Source organism: Trachemys scripta, chromosome 1 (genome assembly GCF_013100865.1).
Source record: "Trachemys scripta elegans isolate TJP31775 chromosome 1, CAS_Tse_1.0, whole genome shotgun sequence".
Taxonomy (NCBI): domain Eukaryota; kingdom Metazoa; phylum Chordata; order Testudines; family Emydidae; genus Trachemys; species Trachemys scripta.
Genome location: NC_048298.1, coordinates 26,140,356 through 26,161,719, shown reverse-complemented (window position 1 = coordinate 26,161,719; position 21,364 = coordinate 26,140,356). Strand labels below are relative to the sequence as shown.

The following is a 21,364-nucleotide window of genomic DNA, read 5'->3' as shown; positions in this document are numbered from 1 at the left end:
CCTTCTGTATGAGGAGAGATTAAAAAGACTGGGACTTTTCAGCTTGGAAAAGAGATGACTAAGGGTGGATATGATAGAGGTCTATAAAATCATGAATGGTGTGGAAAAATTGAATAAGGAAATATTATTTTCTTCTTCACATAACACAAGAACTAGGGGGTCACCAAATGAAATTAATAGGTATCAGATTTAAAACAAACAAAAAAATGTATTTCTTCACAGTCAACTTGTGGAACTCTTTGCTAGGGGATGTTGTGAAGGCCAAAACTATAACAGGGTTCCAATAAGAACTAGATAAGTTCATGGAGGATAGGTCCAGCAATGGCTATTAGCCAGGGTGGGCAGGGATCCAACACCATGTTCTGCATGTCCCTCGCCTCTGTTTATCAGAAGCTGGGATTGGGCAACAGAGCAACTTGATGATTACCTGTTCTGTTCATTCCCCCTGGAGCACCTGGCATTGGCCACTGTTGAAAGACAGGATACTGGGCTAGATGGACCATTGGTCTTACCCAGTATGGCCATTCTGATGTTCTTATATAGAACCCAGATATATCTGCTCCCCGCTGTAACCCACTAGACCCCGCTCTCCTCCCAGAACTGGGATAGAACCCAGGGGTCCTGACGGGGTCTCTCTCTCCACAGAGTTAGTAATAAAGTAAGAATATACATTAAAATTGTAAAGCTAACCAGTATCCTTTAAGTGACTTGCCATAAGATGTCAGAACATGTTGTTAGAGCTGAGTGGGTCTAATATTTATTAAATTTTCTTTCTTTTTAATAAAGGCATTAGATACAGGGCTCTTGTCAGTTAATTGCTAAGTTAGCTTCCAAAAAATTAGAGTTTTAAAGTGCCTAAGTAGCCTCAGGAATCACAGTTCAAGTTGTGTCTCCACCTCCCCCCTTCACCCCCCTCCCGGAATCTGAAATGGCGCCCCTGTCCTGAGAAGAGCTTTGGCTAGTGATAGAAAGGAGCTGTGCTCCTCTGGGAAATAGAGGGGTAGATCCCCTTCAGCTGACCCAAGCAAAAAGATTTAAACTGCTTCACCAATCCTAGTCTATGTGGACTTAATGGCCCGAATTGGGTGCTGTTGGAGCCCTGAGGGCGCATGGTACTTGGTCTTCAACACCATCTTGGGAAGTGGGTCTAACTGCCTCTGGTACACTGTCAACAGTGACATGATCACTTTGGCACTCTCTGCTCTGATACTGTAATCTCCTGCTCTGCTTTTGTGGCACCATGTGTCTCAGTAATAAGATAATTCACAGTACTGAGAGATCTCTACATATAAGCTGAGCTAGAGTCATCATTGCTATCTTAGGTCCTGAACGTCTCCACTATGATGATGGCTACCACCACTGCGACGGTACTGAGTATCTCTTAGGCACCGGTCAAGCCACAGTTGGAAGTGCATCCAATAATCAGTAATTTGAGGGGCAGCTGGGAGCCAGATCATCCTTTCAGGCCACTCTAGATGTCTCCAATACCATAGTAAGATCCATGGCAATTTCTATTGCCATGAGGAGAGCTTCCTGGCTAGTCTTTAGGCATCTCAAAGGAAGTTCAGACAACAATTGAAGACCTCCTATTCGAAGGCTGTGAACTCTGGTATGAAAATGGATGACACTGCATTCATTGAAAGACTCCCAACCTGCTCATTGGCTGCTAAGAGCATACACGCTAGAGGATTGTGCACTTCATAGCTTGTGTGGGCTGAGCTGATTGCACGTACCAGTGGCTCCTTGCATCCCTCCATTCCCCCCCACAAGCTCCCTGTGTCCATCTTCCTCTGAGAGACTCACTGTGATTCCTAATCTCCTCATGCCAGGGGTTCTTTGTGACTCCCATGTCTGCCTCCTCCCCTACCAGGGTACCCCAATCTCCCCCCCCCCCATGCTGGGGGTTCTTTCTGTCCCCATTCCCCCCTCTGCCATTTTCCTCCATGACAGGGGTTCTCTGTGCACCCCCTTTCATACCTCCCTTCTATGCAAGGGACTCTGCATGGCCCCCTTTCTCCTCCTCCTCCCCATACTAGGGTCCTCCAATCCTGTCCCATCCCCCACTAGGAGCTTGGTGTGCATGCCCCCATTCCCCACTTTCCATGACCCCTTTCCCCCCATTATTATTATTATTATTATTATTATTTTTTGTCTGAGAGAGACATCATTCTGGGTGTCAACATGATAAACTCTAGTGGGAGGACAGGCAGAGAGGAGATGGGGTATTGTTATGCTGAGGGGCCATCAGCCAGCTGTTTGATCTACAGAGGACTGTAGAAGTGCTTGAAGCTGTGTCTATACTAACAAGATGGCATGGGACTCCAGTTAACCCCCATTTTTCCCATCTCAGTTTTCCAATTTTTCTCAGAAGTCAATAGAGTTCTGGCCACTGATGCCAAGAACTTTCCCCGAACATTTGGAATTGATTAGATGCAGTGTTCAAAAGTTTTTGTCATTGAGATGAGTGTAAGGCTTTTGCAAGCTTGGCCAACCAGCTGCCAGAAGGAAATGGAAGGCTGCAGTCTTGTTCCAGACAAAGACAATGGCCAAGTGCTTTTATTCATCAAAGAAATAGCCTGATTTTTGGCAATCGTGGTGTCACAACCGGGGCATGGGTGGTCTGACTGCATAGTCAGAACAGGAATCAGGAATTAGGCCAGGTCAGATACCAGGAGGTCAGAATCCTAGGTAAATCAGAGGACAAAACCAAGAGTCAGGTGTCAGGAGACAGTCAGAGTCAGGTTACCAGGAGATCAGTAGCAAGTAGAAGGAGCAGGTATTGAAGGGGAAACAGTCTGACGCAGGGTGATCCCAGTTGCATGGACAACTTCCTGTTCCTGTGCTGGGTTTATAAAAAAAGTAGTGACTCAATCAGGACTGCCAGCATTCTGCCAATCAGATTCCAGGCCTGGTGTCCTCTGTCAGAGTTCAGCTTCTATTCTGTCATCTGCTAACAGGTCACTGGATAGCAAATTGGAACTTACTGTGGACCAGAGGTCAAGACCTGTAGTCCCTGACACATGGTTATTTATGGCAAACATGGTTATTTACATTGAAAAAAGAAAATTCCTGTTCACACTAGACCACCAAACTATGCAAGCTACATCTGTGTTTAAAAACGTTTGAGACACAAGGTGGGTGAGGTATCATCTTCTATTGGACCTAATACACTTTGAGTACCTTTCCCAGACCTGAAAAAGAGCTCTATGTAAGCGTAAAAAACGTGTCTCTTTCACCAACAGAAGTTGGTCCAATAGAAGATCTCACCTCATCCACCCTGTCTCTCTAATATCCTGGGACCAACTCAGCTATACCAACACTGAAAACATTCAATGTTTGTCAAGCACATTTCCCCCCTTTGGTGCCATAGGAGGCATAGGACTTTTCTGTCTCTTTCCTCTGCACTTTCTGTGCAACTCATTTCACCCTTTTCTCCACTTTTGCCATCTCAATACTACAAAAACTGCTATTGGTGCAATGTACTATTAATAGTCCCCTCATTCCCCATTTTGCCTCCCCAATATTGTGTGTGGTGGAGATGCAATTGCTTCTCTGATAACTGTGACCTGGCCTGGTTTCTAATTCTATCATGTCCTTGGATAGATTCTTGGAATATTAACTCCTTCTGTTTTTTAGTATTTCTCACAGTTGGACTTCTACTAACATAGGTCCCAGAACTGGGCAAGTTTTGAAGGCCTAGTATACAGGATGTATTCTGAGGCTTAAAAAAGCTTAAAGAATTTAGAACAGTGACAAAATATAACTCTTAAATATTATCTATACCTTTTTATTTGCCAAGTGATAAGTCTCTCTATGTGTGTGTATCTGTTTTTTAAAGTATGTAGTGTTGTTGTTGCCGTGTTGGTCCCAGGATATTAGAGAGACAGGGTGGATGAGGTAATATCTTTTATTGGACCAACTTCCGTTGGTGAGACACACAAACTTTCGAGCTTAAACAGAGCTCTTCTTTAGGTCTGGGAAATTCAATCGGAGTGTCACAGCTCAATACAAGGTGGAACAGTGTGTTTAGCACAAGTAGTTAACATACATTTCAAGGGATCGTGGAAGGTGAAGTGGCCCATTAACACCACTCCAGACATAAGGGGGAAAGGAGGCGGGCAGGGGGTCATTAGTGGGTTATAGATTGTTGTAATAGGCCATAAATCCAGTGCCTCTATTCAGTCCATGATTTTTAATGTCTAGCAAAGTTATGAATTGAAGCTCTCGGACTCTCAGACGTTGAGGATGAGGACTCATAGGTCAGATATAGAGTGAACGCTTTTTGAAAAGTGTTCACTCACAGATGATGTTTTTGTCTTTTATCATTTTCCTGTGTGAGTTCATTTGAGAGCGTAGTGACTGTCTGGTTTCACCCACATACTTGCTATTCGGATATTTAGTGCAATAGATGAGGTACACCACATATTGTGATAGGCATGTGAAGGACATATGGAGCTTGAAAGCTGTGTTGTGGAGGGTGTTGATTGTTGTAGCAGTGGAGATATGTCTGCAGGTTTTGAATCAGTTGCTCTGGCAGGGTCTGGTACCGCTTTGAATTAGCGTATCCTGGTGTGTTGGGAGCTTGCTTCTAATGATGAGCTTGGAGAGGCGATGCAAGAGTAATAATAATTTTTTTTTTCAAAACTCTTATAAACTTTATAACGAGGCTGAAACATTTCATAAATGTAATGCAATGGATGATTCTTGAGCTGGGAGCTTGTGCCAAGTTTCAGACTGGTGAGGGAATCCTTATCATGGAGTTACAAGGTTCTGACAGTGGGAATCTACAAATGGAGAATCAGTAGCAAAACCCTGGCTTTAGCATTGCTAAACTTCAACCTCAGGCTAAAGCAGAAGGAATGGCCTCCAGCGTTCTTAAAATTATATAACTGTATTAGATGTGAGATTAAAATAAAATGGCCTGCCGAATTGTTCTTTTATCAACCAGTAAAACGAATAGCTGTGAACAGGAACAGGGCTTAGTATGCAATGTTGGTCCCCTCTGCACTAAAACTGTAACTAGTTCGGGGGTTAAATCACAACATGGTTTATTTATAGTGTGGACAGGGCCTAACTGTGTCCCAGTAACAAGGCTAAAACCTTGGAAAGTATAAGGCTTTAGAATGGTTAAGGGGCCACGGTTAGGTTTCATCTGAACTATAACCTTTGACCATGTTGGAACCAGATCTCGTGACTTTGTAATAGCAGTATAGATTGGGGCTTTTGCTTTCCTCCACATCCTGGCCTTTAGTATCTCTTCTTGATTTATATTGTCTATCACTGAGGGGGGTCTGGTTCTGGCCAACCATAGTTGAATCAGGGTCTTTTAAAGTCCACTAGCACTGCTCCTTTATTGAATCATGGAGAGACTGCTCTGCTCTGCTCCATCCCTTGCTCTCTGAGAGACTGAAAATACACGCTCCCAGCCCTTTCGACCTGAAAAGTGATATTAGTCCTAGGCATCAGACTGTGGGCTTTCCCACAGGGCAGTGCGGAACATGGCACGATTTTTAACGAAAACATACCATTCTGGCACTACCATTATCAAGAAACAATGAAACAACTTTGGTAATACATTAATTCACGCACTGAAAAATCTTTATTCAAACAAGTAGCTAAGTTATAAGACTTGCAGACAGGTCACAAGTATATTAGAGAATTGATATTTAAACATTCATCTGTTTGTCATTCTCAGCTGGTTTTTGAGTGTTTCAGAGCCATGTAATTTTTGTGGTGGTCCTGCACTAGAAGGTTTTGTTAATGTTTAATTAAAATTAAACGTAAATGGAATTTGTCTTTTAAATGGCAAAGCAGTGCTGAATTGAAAGCTACCTTTTAAGGCACAGAAGCAGCATTTACAAGCTTTCAAGTAGATCTTTCAGATGCAGTAAGTAGTGCTAAGGCACCATCATGTGAGATCTTTGAATAAGTCATGAATCTGTCCTGAGGGGTAGCATGGACCACAGTTGACATTGTTGATACTCAGAGAGGCATTTGACAGTCCAGCAGTGCATTTATTGTTTGCCCAAAAGAATTTACCATTACCTACCTACGAGGCCTTTCATTTTCAGTTGTTGTTTTTTTAAACTTCAGAAAGTTCTCAGTGTTTGATACAACAATTTTTAAAAATGGGTGAAAATGGATGCACAGTTCTCTGGGTAAATATTGAGGTTAGTGTTGGGGGTTGGAGAAGAGAGAAAAAAGCCACAAATAGAGAAAAGTAAGAGTAGTAAGTAATTTAGTGCTGTGGTTTATTTCATGGATTGCTCATTAACAGTATGTACACCTGCATGTGCATGTGTGTATCTCTTCCAGTACTTTTTCTTACTTTAACTGACAGCCTCGCATTTACACTTAGACTAATTTATTATTAACATAACCGTGTCTACCTAATGTAATGTATTGGATTGTCTTAACATAAGCAATATTTTCATGTACTTGAGCAGTACAAATTTGGGTGAAAATCGGTAAAAATAGTAGCTTTTGTAAAAGCTGGGAATTTTTCAGTAAAAATCAGTAAAACTGAAAACAAAGGGCCTCATTTACCTAACACTGATAGATTTAATGGAGTTTCCCAGTTGGTCAATGGAGAATGCTACTGTGGAGATCCTTGGCTCCTGAGTCCTATCTCTAATTCTTAAAAAGTAGAATCTGCTAATAGTCCACAGAGAGCCAAGCTCTTAAGTCATTAGCTGCTGCAGAACTCATGCTCCTTGTTTGCTGAAATAATAACAGAAATTAGAGATGGGAAAGACCTATAAATATTTCATTTTGTGAGTCCTTTCCCAATGCAGGACTGTTCCTTACAATGTGTTCTTGAGTGCTTTGTTCAGTATTACATTTATTTCCAATAAGTATTTAGACAGGGGTGCTTCTTCTTGTATTCTGATTGTCAGAATAAGATGTTCTGTCCGCAGCTTAAATAAAGGATCTTAGAAATTAGAGCTGGCAAAGATTTATTTTGATAACATACCACCAACACTCTCCTTACAGAGAATATTACGTAGTTTTTGTTTTTACAACTATAATACTAGTAATCCTACAGTATCTTTAATTTCTTTTAAATATACTCTTAACGCATAACTTCTAATACTTGTATATATTTTTTAACTTTCCCACAGATATGCACTTATTTGGCCATTATCCAGCTCATGACGATTTCTATCTAGTAGTGTGCAATATCTGCAATCAGGTAGTCAAGCCACAGGTTTTCCAGTCGCACTGCGGTAAGTGAAAATTTTCATTCCTGGATTACAGTGCCAGATCAGTGTATGGTTCTTATAAGAATCATTGCGTACAATCATGACAGAGGCATTGCAAAGGTAATCCTCTTGTCATCATGTCTGTTTTCAGTGCAGAACGTCACAAATGCCTGAAAGCAGCTATGAGTTTCTTATAGGGAAAGTTAAAATAATTATCCCAGAAGCTAGGCTTCTCAAATTGAACCTATTATAACAAATTAGATAATACCTGTAACTAGATACTAACTAGATCAAAACTATTTTGATGTAACCTTGAAGTGGTCTCTGTCAAAGTTGGGCAGTTGGGTCACTTGTAACCAGAACACAGAAGGAAAGGTCTCAAGGATTTATATTTAGGAAGTTTGAAATGAAGGTTGATCTGTTGCAAGTTGCGTGTATACAACAAAAGCTTTAATAATACCAGGAGTTGTAGAAATGTGCAAATACTTTTTTCTAAATTAGCCTGCTAATGGTAAGATTACAAAATGTATCCTTATTTTGATATCTGAAATCAGAGCTCATTTTGTTTGAAAAGCATTTTTTATTTCGCTTTAGCAAGCTGCTTTTGGGCATTTCCTGCAAATCTTCACCCCAAGTTCTAGTCTATAGTTTATTATTTGTCCATTGTTTTGATTTATACAAATAAAAGGCAGTGGCGGGTTGTGGCCGGGCTTGGCCAGGACACTAAGCTGATGAGCTTTCTATGAATTCCTGAAAGCTTCATACATTTTCCTCTGAAACTTCAACTTAAGTTAGTTTTTGAGAGAGGATTGCAGAACAATGAAAACTAGCTAATACTGAAGGAGGATAGGTGAAAATGCATCAGAAAGCAAAACTGAAGGTAACCCAGTCAGTTTTTACTTTTTTCTGTCGTAAACAGAGTTCATAGATCCTTTGTATTGTTCAATCTTGTATGCAGGAAGCGATTCAGTAAGTGGACTTCTGCAGCAGAACTGTAGAACAGGAAATGTAAAAATACTACCTCCACTTTGGAGGAGCACTTACTAAAAGTTAACTACAGAAATCCATCTGTGTAAGACCAACTGGAAGCAACTGAAGTCATGTTGCAGGCAGTTAGGTGCCACAGATAAGCATGGTAGGTTCTTACCAAAAGAATTGTGAAACAAAGCATAATAAATGAATGCCACATTGAGTATCTTGTGAAAAGGACGAGATCTGAAAACATGAGGATCTTGGGGCTCCAGTACCAACATCATGTGAAAATTCAAAACCTAGATGCATGGGTCACGAACCGGATTTTATTCATGTCTGAAGGGTATCTGTCACATGGAAATACAGCATGGTGAATTCAGTAACAAGGAAAGTAAACTATGACAGGTAAATTGTAAAATGGAAATTAGGGGGATCAAGAGGGAATTTTAACGGCTAATAGCCAAAGCTAATCAGCAAACAACAAGGAATTCTTCAAGTATGTCAGAAACAGGAAGCCTCCAAAGAAGGTCAGTAGATCTGCTAGACTACCATGGAGTAAAAGAGAGAAACCCCATGTAGTTAAGGACATTGCTGAGAAGCTAATTAGTTTTTGCCTCTGTAGTCACTGTAGAGGAATTTTGAATACCTACCCAGCCCTATTCTTTGTGGATAAAGATGAGTCACTGTAAGAAACTGAGCGGACAAAAGGTGCTGGAACAAAATGATCATTTAAAAAGCAACAAGTCGCTAAGGTCAGAATTCTGAAGGAACTTAAGAATGGAATGGCTGAGCTGGTAACAAAAAAAGTATATATAATTAAAATCACATACTATACTTGAAGACAGAAAGTTAGCTAATCTACTTTTCTTTTAAAAAGGTGCTAGGCATGCCCCTGGGAACTACAGACTTTTAAGCCTTTCTTCAGTACTAGGTATAGTACTGTTATAGGTATATAACAAAAAAAATTATAAAACACCTTGTATGGTAAGGTAGACACAAAGCAGCATAGCTTATATAAAGGGTTTTTTGCCTGATTCTTTTTGAATGATTTAAGACAGTCAGCAAAATAGTTAACGAAGTAAGGATGGTCTTGTGGTTAAGGACAAAATTGGGACTCTGGATATATTGATTCATATCTCTGGCACAGACTTCCTGTGCATCTGTGGGTAAATCTCTTAAAATGACTGTCATCCTTGCAATAGCCCTGTGATGTAAAGACGTATTATCCCCATTTTACAGATAGGTAACAGGCAAAGTTTACTGTTTTGAGGTGCTTGGATAGTATCTCTGTAGGTTCTCATTATTTCCTAATTTGATGATTTTTAAGAGAGTTTAATATAGTCCCTCGCAAGAAGTTAAGAAATCAAGTCACAAAATGACTGGTTAAGTTGTTTCATAGATTAAAAACGGTCTCCGAGACTGAAGATAAATATCAGGAAACATGGCCAATTTTAAACATGTAAGAAGGTTAACAGTGGGAAGCCTCAAGATTCCATAACTAATATCAGTGTTTAGTTTATTAATCATCAAGACAATGATGTGAAGTTGGCAGAATTTGCAGATGACACAATTATTTAGATAAATTAACTAGAGAATAAGAAATTCCAAAGAGACCTAAAGCTAGGCAATTAGACAACATGATGGCACATGAAATTCACTGTAGATATGTGCAAGGTAATGCTCATTGAAAGGGGTAATTTTGAGCTCATGGTGCACTTTGGGTCCTAATAAGTTATCACTCATGAGAAAAGAACTATGTATCACTATGCATAGCTCAATAAAAACTTCCACTTAGTGTGTGGCAATGATCTAAAAAAGCAACAAAATGTTTGTTTAACTCCATTATAAGAAGGAATGACACTATTTGAACATATTATATCACTGTCTAACTTTCCAGTGTGCCCTCACGTAGAATACTATACTTGATTCTGGACACTCCATCTGAAGAAGGATATAAATGAAATATTGTAGAACAGGCCCATAGAAGGGCAACAGATACATAGATGAATGTGAAGGTTTCCATGTGAGAAGAGACTAAAACTATTAGGACTAGTTTGTTTAGAGAGGAGACACATAAGAGGTGGTGTGATAGAAGTATATATAATGAGTGGCATAGAGAAAGGCAGTTGGGAGCCCCAGGTCATCCATATAAAAAATATATTAAAATCTAAGAAAATTTAAAACAAATTTAAAACTGATAAAAGTACACTTTTATACAAGGCATAATTAACAAGTAGCACTCATTACCACAGGATGTTATTGAGGCCAGTAGTTTAGTAAGATTCAAAAAAGGGTTGGAGTTATGTTAGATATGCATTTACACTAGCTAGGATGAAATTGATTTATAAAAATCTCATGTGATTAGACAGAAGGCATCTACTAACTACTTGGGGCTAGGAAGAGTCTTTTCCGAAGGGCATGTCATTGCAGAATTGTCCATTATGTGGGGGTTTACACTTTCCTCTGAAGTATCTGATACTGGCCACTGGCAAACAGGAAATTGAAATAGATGGGCCATTGGTCTGCTCTGGTGTTGTAAATATTTACCCTTTTTCAATATTACTTTATTTTGAGTTCTGGAAAGCCTTGGAACTAATTTGCTGAATCAAATATGTTCAGTTGCAGTGTGTAGCAGTGTGTCCTGTTCTATTCTGTCTGAATTCAGAGACACTGAACACCTCACTAGGAGGATATGAGGATACTTTACACTGTTCAAGTGAGTTTAAAACATAGGGTCTTGCATGTCATGAGTTACAGCTGTAAAGGTGTGAAGGAGGCAGAGAAAGGGGAAAACAAATCACCATAGAGGCCACTATTATTGTCTTTCTTAGGTATGCAGGAAAAAAAACCAGCAGAACACTGGTTTGTAATTTTTGCCTTTTTTCTCCTTTCTCCTCCTCCACACTAACTGTAGGACATCTGTATAATTTAAACCCTGAATTTTATTAGGTATTTTGCATTACTAATTTTCTAATCTGTAGATTCATTTGAGCATTTTTTTATTATTATTTATTTTATTATTTTCATTAATTTTTTTAATTGTAATTTTAGATTATTGTAATGTGATCGACTGGGAGAACCCTCTGTTTTTCATGTGGTGGAAAAACTCACCTGAAAAATACTCAATTTTGCATTTTTATTTAAAAATCTTAGTGAAAAGGTTTTTATTTTTGTTTTTTTAAATGTTGGTAACTACACTGTTGTTTTCAAATAAATAGTTTAAAGGCATTATTATAATGTTAGGTTCAGAGATTGAAAAAGGCAAGGCCAGTTATAGTTAAGGTGTTCAGTTTTCTCTTCTATTTTTGGATTTCTTTAGGAGGCTCTGTTACAGTTTTCTGTGTTCTTATTGCCACTTACTGTAGGATTTGCCTTTTACTACTGACAGAGAAACAGAGTGAAGCTTGGGGTTCTCACCAGGTTTTTTCTTGTCTTGTGTTTCTGCTATTTTCCCTCTTTAATATAATTTTAAAAACTAAATATCGGGGGAGTCATAGTTGCGGGGGTTAGGGATTGCAGCAGACCATGATGTGGAGGTAATGGAGAGGAAAGTACTATCTGGATGAGAGAATGTGTGTGTGAAACTAAAGCATAACTGAAACAAAATATAGACTTTGCTTTTATTGACAAATGCATAATAGCTTATATAGCTACATAATTGAAATACATTTTTGCTTGGGTTGCTCTTCAGTTTCAGTATTCCAGGTACTGAGGTTCATGCCAGTTTTGCTCTGAAACCATTTGCAAGTGGCATCCTATCAGTCAGAATGTGCCGTCAATCCAGGCATTGAGCCTGTTGTCTGCTCGTAAATGCTGTTGTACTAAATAACGAATATGTTGTACTATTGCACTGAGTTACCCAGCTTTAGACTTTTAAAACTATTTAATCTGTGTACATTATATGCATGAATATCCAGTGTTACAAGCATATAGTTGTGGCTACTTCTGCATAAAGTAGTTTTAAATGATGTCAGCTAGTTGTGAGACTGGTAATGTAGTTCAGTGCACTTTACCATATGGAAGACAGACATTTGATACTGACATCTTGGCTATTATATGCTGGCCTTAGTGGCATCTTGGAACACACCTGGGGGCAACACAGTACTCCTTGTGGTGGTGGGTGGGTGGGCGTCATGTCCTCAATGCACTCTCTTTCTAGACATCTGTTTTTGTAGAAGATTTTTTTGAGCTAGTATTCCACAGTGTGAGAGGTTTGTCCACATGACTTTCATTAACTGGAATCCTGTTCATTTGCCCCTTATTAAATAAGATTGGATTCTTGCAGTTTCCACTAGTTGTCTTTCTCTCTCTTCCCCCTTTTCTTTACAGTCCTCAGCCGGTTTTAAATAATCGAAAACTGGGGTTGTAATAGAAAATTAAAGAGAAATAAATGTAGTTCCAATTATCAAAAACAATGAAATGATGATCCTAGCAATAACAGCCCTGTAAGTTAGTCTTTCTCTTTTAAATGAAAATCTCTCTTAAGAGGTGGCAGTGGAGCCATGAACAACAAGCAGAATAGGTTTATAAAAAGAATAGAACTTGTCAGACCAATTTGATGACTTTTTTATGATAAAACAAACTTAGTGAATGAGGGGAAAGTGGTAGATATAAAATTACTGGAATTTAGGAAATTTTATGATATGTCTCAAAATCTTACATTCAAAACTGACTGAAGGAACTTAGTGTGGTGATAAATGGTGAAGTATCATGTTTATGGAGATGTGGATACTGCAGGGCTCAGTTTGGGTTAGCAGTGGTCTAGAAGAAGGAACTACTAGCAAATTAAATCTGTAGATGGTAATAGTTTACAGATCTATAGTGCCTTCCATTCAAAGATTTCAAAGCACTTTACGGAAACTGAGGGACAGAGAGGTAAGGTGACGTGCCCAAGATTGCACAGGAAGCCTGTTGCATAGCTCCAGACAGAGTGCAGCTCTCGTGCACTTCAATCCTTTGCTGCAACTGCAAGAATACCCTATCCCTAAAGGGAGATGGGCAGAAAATAAAATTAGCCTCAACTTGGAAGAGAAACCAGCTAATAACATGTGAGGAAAAACTAAATTGAAGCATAGATATTCAATTGGAGGGAGAAACTTAGAAAGCAGTGTAATGAAAGATTTTGGATGAGAACGCTGGGGGAAAATGAGGTGTAAAGCTATCTGAAGTTGTATGCTATGGAGTAGTAACTACACCTCGGGTATGACTGCCCCTGGAAATACTAAGAAGCTTGTTATCATAAATGTATTGATTAACTGGCGGATGCTCAGAGAAGAGCAACAAAACTTTTTAGGGAGTTGTGGGGACTGATTTGAGGAAAGATTGAGTTACGGTAAATATATTTTGCTTGGCTAAACTCTGGATAGGTGCCCCTTTTAACCTTTGTATGAATCTAAATAATATATAAATACAAATATATTTGTAGACTGTAAACACCAAAGATGAACATGAAATGTTTAGGCTAATAAATGGTGGCATATTTAGGAGTTGTTAAACTGACATTTAAGAAAGCAAAATTTAGGCAGGCAGACTATCAAGAAAAGCTTTCCAGCAGTGAGATCGGAGGCTGGGAAGTAGTTTCCAGGGAAGTGGTGGAAGTCCCATTACTTAGTTAATTACAACGAGGCAGGACAAAATATTAGTAAGTGTACACTGGAGAACAGTCCTGCTTTGGCAGAGATGGACTAGATGACCTAGAGGGTCTTCTTCATTATTTACTTCTGTGGTATGATTTTATTGTTCTGTGCTTCCTATCTGCAAGGTCATTTTATCATATACCTCTAATTAGGGGCAGAGACTCTCATTATATAAGAGTATAATGACAAGCCAGGGAGATCATTCACACCTGATTTGTCACTCTCTAATTATGAAAGCTAGGGTTGGCATACCTGTTTTTCACAAGGGGTGCGTAGAGGATAATCTTTCATTTGATCTCTTTGCTACAGAAACATTTTTTTAAAAATATCTAGGACACCCTACAGTAGTCTAGAATATAAAATCTTTTTTCCCTTTCAAATAATTACTTATATCCTCAAAGAGATTATATTCTGAATGCATGTAAGATTAGCTAATTTGCAGAGTGATGGTGGTACAGTAGAATTTAATGAACTGTGATTCAGAGGAAGAAGGCTGAGCTGTAAAATGAATGGGGAGTGGTTCACTCTCCATACATTGAACTAGAACAGTGACTCTTGAATGCATCCACTATGACTTCTGGGGTCCCAGAGCCCCTTCTCCAAACGCCTTGCTGCAGCCCCTGGCTCTGCTCCCTGAAGCAGTGCCCAAGCCCAAAGTGGGCCTGGTGATATTTCATTATACTTTATTGGGCTGCTGCCTCTGGCTGTGGGAAGGAACCTGCCTTCTCTCCCCACCCCCTTCAGCTGATTGTCAAGGGGGCTCTGGCATGCCCTGATTGGCCAGACCTCATTGTTTCCTGGCTTGTCTTCCATTGAAGGGGAGTGTCACTCACTAAGGCGCCACCTGACCAGCTCTGAAATAATCACCTTGTAGTGGAAGGAGCAAGGCAGAAGCGGGAAGATGCTGTCCAGGAGAGACTGCATGGTGGTGGTGGTGCTGCTACTGCTGCTGGGGAGCTGAGTCCCAGAAACAACTCCGGGACAGTGTCAGCCAGGGAGTGCAGGTGCAGGACGGTGTACACGCTGCAGTGAACTTAGGGGCCCAGCTAGGAGAGAGCACAGGTGGCAGCTGTTGCAGGGACATGGAGGACCATGGAGCACAGGGACCAGGGACAGGCCCAAGGAGCAGCCTGAGTATGTGGCCTCCAGAAGCCTCCCCAAGGGTTCCAGCTAGGAGGAACCCACTAGTCAGGGCAGCCCCAACCACAGTAGCAGCTTCACATTTTTTGTGTGCCATTATGGATATACAAAACCTTTCTGCTGAAAAGGAAGCATGGAAGTGACCATCTCACACTGAATCTAACATGAGTGACATAGGTAACTCTGACTTGTCAGCACCACCTTCTGCAAATCTCAACCGTGATGTACACGAGGAAAAGAGGAGGAGTACTTGTGGCACCTTAGAGACTAACAAATATATTTGAGCATAAGCTTTTGTGGGCTACAGCCCACTTCTTTGGGTGTTTTAGAGTGAGTGGAAAGACAAGTATTTAGTTTTGTTGGAACCAAATTCATCTGAAACTATCACGATTTGTGCAATATGTAAAACAGTACTTCATCAGGTGAAATCGTACCTTGGGCACCGTCATTATAAAACTCATGAATCAGAAGTAGAGAAAAACTATAGTGACATTTTTTTCCATAAAAAGCTCTTGGGTAAAATCAGAAGTGAGACGCTTCAACAACGAAAGAAACTAAAGGACTTTCTTCCCCAAAATGATGAATTCCACCTGGCAACACTCAAGGCAAGTTATTGCATTGTGTTGCATCACAAAGCATTTTCAGATGGTGAATTCGTCACACCTTTAGTACTTTTTGTTCAACAGGAAAATCAACTGTTTTGTGATATAGCCCTTTAATTAATTAATTAATTGCATATTATTCTTTACAATTATTTTATTTACGACACTTCTAAGTGATCACGTCACTAGGCTGTCACTAATATAGTATTTTAACTGTCAAAACGGCGGCCTTAGCAAACATTCATTTGAGAGCCAATGAACCAGAACATAACTATTTTTTGTTTCTCATAAGCATTCTGATATTATCAGTGTCATATTTTGTTAGAAACAGCATCAAAACTCTGAAAAAGTAAATCTATCAAGTGTATCATCTCTACTATGAAATTACAGTTTTCTGTAATTGTTAATATTTTGTCCAGTGTATTATGACCTTTGTCAAGGAAAGAAAAGCGCTTGTATCCTTGATGAAAAAGGAAGTTTGATGGTTTCTCATTCTTACATGGTGTGTTTCATTAATACATATTATCATTTAATTACCTTGTCAAGACTTGCAATACAAAGATGTTAAGCATAGGCCAATTTTTTTCTTTTTGTATTGTCATGTTGAGGCTAGATTTTCACTCCACACAAGACTGAAATAACAAAAACTAGCCTCATTCCACTTGCTTTATGTCAAGTCTGGCAGAGTTGGTTGACAATTAGTTAACAGCTGCCAAGAGCATGCACTAACCTTACTTTTTTTGGGGTGTATTAATTTTTAACTTTATGTATTCTGGATAATTTAGTACATACAGGGTTTTTTTGGGGGGTGTGCATGTGTTTTGTTTTTTGTTGGTTTTTTTCCCCATTATTTTTCATTTCATTTACTTTGAATTAGGAATTGTACAAGCAATTTCTCTCTGAGAGAAAGATTGAGAAGGTGAAATCTGCTCTTGCCTGAGGTCAAGGCATTGGGCTGCAGCGCAAGCCCCCCACCCACAGCTCTAGCCTGGGGTTAGAATGCCAGCTAAAGGTGTAGGGTGTTTAGAACCACTACATCTGCAAAATCCCAGATTGCGTGACCTCTTATTTTGGCTGGTCCCTATTCAGCCCTCCAAGCAGGCCTGCATAAACCAAAAGCCACCTGCTTCAAAACCCCCCATTCATGCATAGCCTGGCTGCAGGATTTAAGTGATCTTGAAAGCCTTGCACAAGCCATCAATATCTGCATTAAACTAATATGGGGCATTTTGAACTCTACGTCATAGTAATTACGTGGGTGGGAGATGGGTATCCCTGGTAATTTGTGTCTTGGGCAAGGTTTTTAATAGAAATGTAGTTTTAAATAGTACCCGGCAAAAAGGATTTCTCTCTGAAGGAGTATCCATTTATAGGACTCGGCTGTTGAAGTTCAAGGGTAGCATTAAGTTTAAGTTTAATCTCCTGTACATTATAATTTACAGGCTGAGTTTAGAGCATCATACTTTCAACTGTTGTTTGACAGAATAACTGTTGCTTTTGGAGAAATAGAAAAAAATTCTCTGGCAAATATTGAATTATAGGTAGGGCTGTTGACACCCCTATTATTAAGGTTGCACAACACATCCCGTTATAAGATTGATTTCAGATAATGCATACACACAAGTAGGCCAAATTAAGGTTGCACAGACAATCTCAATTTTGGCATTTCCTAGCTTTTGAATGCTGGACTTTGCAAACTTAATGTTCTTTTAATCTAGTTGTTGTGTATAATGTTACAAAAGTCAGTGCAAGCTTCAATTTTAAAGGCAGAATCCCACTGAAATCCATGTTTTCATTGGTTTAAAATTTAATCACTTGCTATGTTTTACATGCCAAATATATTCTTTCAGATATCAATTATTTGGAATATATATACACACATACTGTATTTCCAACAAGTAGTCCAAATAGCACTTTTGTTTGAGACTGCAAATGTGAACCCCTATAATATCCCATATTATTATGTTGAGAACTCTTGGTGGATTGTTTTTTTGTGACAGTACTAGTAGAACCACCGATATAAAAAGGAAGTATTTCATTAATTTGTTTATTAGTGATTTACAAAATATATTTTAAAACTTGGATTGTGAATTTAATGCTGTGAAAGATGTTGGATTTATATCATGGGAGTCGGAAGCCTTGTGTTTATTGCCGTAACAGGTATAGCACATGCAAGCTTTTCAACATGATTCTGCCAATGTGCCACCATACCGGCCTGGTGAGAATCATGAGGAGTTTATTTTCCAATCCTTGGCCTTTCTGCTGAGACTGCCAAAAGGATGTCCATTAATTGCCAGTCGTAGTGGTTTTTGTGGTATGGACTTGTCCACTATGAACTGGACTGGGATCACCTGGGCATAGATGTATTGATGTATGGCGCGATAATGGAAGATACTTGTTTTCCCATCTCTGGTCTGGTGCCAACATCCATCAAGATGTCTTTTTAACATACAGCAGAACTATGCTGGGTTTTTTATTAATAATTTTGTGAATTCCTGACTTGTGGGAGCAATCCAAAAGCATAAATAGATACAAGTAAAAAACAAGCCAGATCAAAACATGATATCAAATTGAAACATACTGTAAAGAAGGTGAATCTGACCCTGATTTTGAGTTTGCTAAAGACCCAAGTATGAGATCATTATTTCTACTGTATGCAGAGGTGCTAAGTTCCTTCAAAGCAAATGTACTTTGTCCTTCCATCCTTTTACTTACCTTGTATATGATCAACAGAAAGATTTGGTCCTTGCTCTGACAAACTGTGCAGGTGATAGTTTATTTGACAGTGCTCTGCAGGAAATATAATCAGTATTTGGATTAGTCACTAATGTACATTGCACACACGAGTTACCCTTGAATTCCTAGGAAAATGTTACATGCATATAAATCTGGAAATTGGAATTTTTTTTGGCAGTTTTCTAAACTCTGTTTCCTGGTTCATATGCTGAGTGCTATTGAAACAGGAATGCATGGTGGCACTACAACCCATATATTTTATTTCCCACAGAACATAGGTATGAATTCTGGTCTACCTACCGTCTCAGTGCCCGGTCACCAAAACTTCTACAATATACAATGGTGAGTGGAGAGAGATGTGGGATAGTGGTTTGCCCCCACGCAGAAACATCTTCTTTGATGGTCTGTAGTGCAATAGGCAATGCTAGGTGCTACCACTTCCCTTGCCATTCCCAACGTCTGCAGCCCAGTTATGGTACACTGTGAGGGAAGAAGCTCCTTGTTATCCTCTCATCCATCAAATGTACTTTTGGAGATAGGTGTGATTAGATCCAAATCAAATAGGGAAACACACCAAAATTGAGAGAATTACTTTAATAAAAACACACACATAACACAAAAGGTTTAAAAAAAAAAAACAGAAGCAGTTCTTGATGCTTTCGGGTGATGTCTGCCTGATGTACAACAAAATATTTTACTAAGTCGTGTCTTTCAAACATATTGTAAAGCAGGTAAAACGGCTTTACTGTAATCCACAGAGGGCTAGTTAGAGCAAAGCTCAATAGTTAAGTGATAGTTTTGTCCTAGTTGGCTATTGGTGGATTACATTTTTCCTTTGAAAAGGCTGTTTTACCTACTTCAGATTCTTTTTGTACTAAGTGCATAAGAAATGGTCTGTACTGCTGGTATTTTTTTTTTCTTTAATCACAGTAAGATTGGTTTATTTCCTGCCTCATACAAATATGTATTTTCTAAAGCTAATGGGTTCTGTTTATTCCACTAGTACTACATTAGGAGTTCTGAGTACTGCCAAATATATGCAAAACATTATATTTGAATGCGTGAAATACTGTACTTAAAATTTGCAATATTTTACATGCAACTGATGCTGCTCTGTCTAGATCTCATTTCAGAATCCCGCAGTGAATCATATAATTGTTTTAATAGCTTAATACTGTTTTGCTTAACTGTTAATATTAGTGTAATAAGTCATAGCAAATTTTTAAAAAATATTGAATTAGGACTTTTGTTCTAAAATATATTTATTAGAGACAAGCTAGAAAATACTGTAGGCCAGTGTTTTTAAATAAAATTGCTGCATTTATCTAAATAAAGTAAAACATAATTAATTACATAATATATAATGAGAGAGCTATTTAAAAGATGATGTTGAAGATATTGCCCTGACTGGTATGTATTTTTGAGCATTCAGATTCACACAACCAAAACCGGCTCTATTTTTAAAGCTGTCTCAATTGAATTTAGAAAATCTTCCTCAATGATTGTTTGAATTTGTGTGACTGGTGATACTGTCAACCAGGAATATTTGTTTACTATGTAGTGTTCTGTGGAATTAACAGAGATTTCTGGGAGGCTTATTTGCTTCTAAAGCATAGTGTATGAAATGTCACTGTATCTACTAAGGTATTTCTAGTTGTGCTCTGATATGGAACAAGCAGTGTGTGTGTGTGTGTGTGTGTGTGTGTGTGTGTGTGTGTGTGTGTGTAAAACAGTAGGAACAGTGTGTAAAACAGCAGAGGAACATTCGGGGGGAGAGGGGCGTTGCGCGGCAGGGCTCGGGCCAGCCCCCATGGGTAGGCAGGAAGGGAACACCATGCTTCCAGCCCCGCTCTGCCACCAACCTCATTCAGCCTCCAGGCCAGTCCTGCTCCACCTCCAGGCCAGATCCGCCCCCAGCTCCACTCTGCCCCCTGCTCTGCCCCCAGCCTGGCTCTGCCCTCACTGCCTCTCCGCCCCGGCCCAGCTCCACCTTTAACCCTACTTCCTCCCCCATTCCCAGTTAGGGTGTCCAGGTGTCCAGATTTCGACCGGAAAATGGGGACCTGAGGGTGTCCAGTCAGATCTACTGACTGGACACTCAAAGGCTGGTTACTGCAGGCGGGAGACTGTGGTCGGATCGCTCATACACTAATATATACTTGCAGATTTCCATATTTGGCAGTGGTACCCTAGTATACTACTGGAATTACTACTGGCCTCAGTTGCTGTCCTTAGATAGAGACAGATTGAGGGGCAGGGAGGAAAGACCGTGTTTTCGGTCTCTGCCTAGGGCAACAGAAGAGGTTAGCCCATCACAGTTTTTAATAGATTTTTGTCACTACCTAGTGCATTTAGCTGGAATGTTGAAAACAGAGTTAAAATGTTCAGGTGGACAAAAAAGGCATAGAGACTGTTGCTTTAGGCTAGGTCTATACTACCCGCCTGAATCGGCGGGTAGAAATCAACCTCTCGGGGATCGATTTATTGCGTCCCGTGGGGACGCGACAATCGATCCCCGAATCGGCGCTCTTACTCCACCAGCGGAGGTGGTAGTAAGCGCCGCCGACAGAAAGCCGCAGAAGTCGATTTTGCTGCCGTCCTCACAACGGGGTAAGTCGGCTGCGATACGTCGAATTCAGCTACGCTATTCACGTAGCTGAATTTGCGTATCTTAAATCGACTCCCCCCTGTAGTGTAGATGTACCCTTAGAGATGTGAGGAACAGCATGGTACAGAAAAGTAGCGTAAGAAGGGGTCTTTTGTGGTCCATTAACTAGTTTGGTTGAGTTGGAGAGAGGAGTTCAGTACACAGCTCAAATATGCAGGTAATGTAAAGCTGTGAGGGATCACTGATACTTTGGCAAATAACTGTTATAACAACATAATTAGTAAATTATAGAAATAAATTATCATGGGGTTAAAAATACTCTTTGACTTGTTCCATTTCTGTTACCCAGGCTACCCTTAGGCTGTTCCACGATAGATTTCTGTGGTCCTGAGCTTTCCTGACCCAACATATAACAATAATGTTAGTAGGGTGAACTGGGAACTGTTTGTACCTGTCTTAGAGCTGTTG

At 39.7% G+C, this 21,364-nt stretch overlaps 1 protein-coding gene across 4 annotated transcripts in view; it reads left to right on the top strand.

Moving 5' to 3' along the window:
• Positions 1-21,364, top strand: part of ATXN7L1 (ataxin 7 like 1) — a 166,194-nt gene that overhangs the window by 40,553 nt on the left and 104,277 nt on the right. For 3 of the 4 annotated variants that reach the window (XR_004645242.1, XM_034766464.1, XM_034766486.1), the window contains exon 3: positions 7,122-7,226. The exons of the other annotated variant lie outside the window; for it this stretch is intronic. Coding sequence is in view for 2 of the 3 variants with exons in the window: in XM_034766464.1 (XP_034622355.1) it covers positions 7,122-7,226 (105 nt within the window). In the remaining variant the exon portion in view is untranslated. The remainder of the gene's footprint in view (positions 1-7,121; positions 7,227-21,364) is intronic. 4 annotated transcript variants of the gene reach the window in all.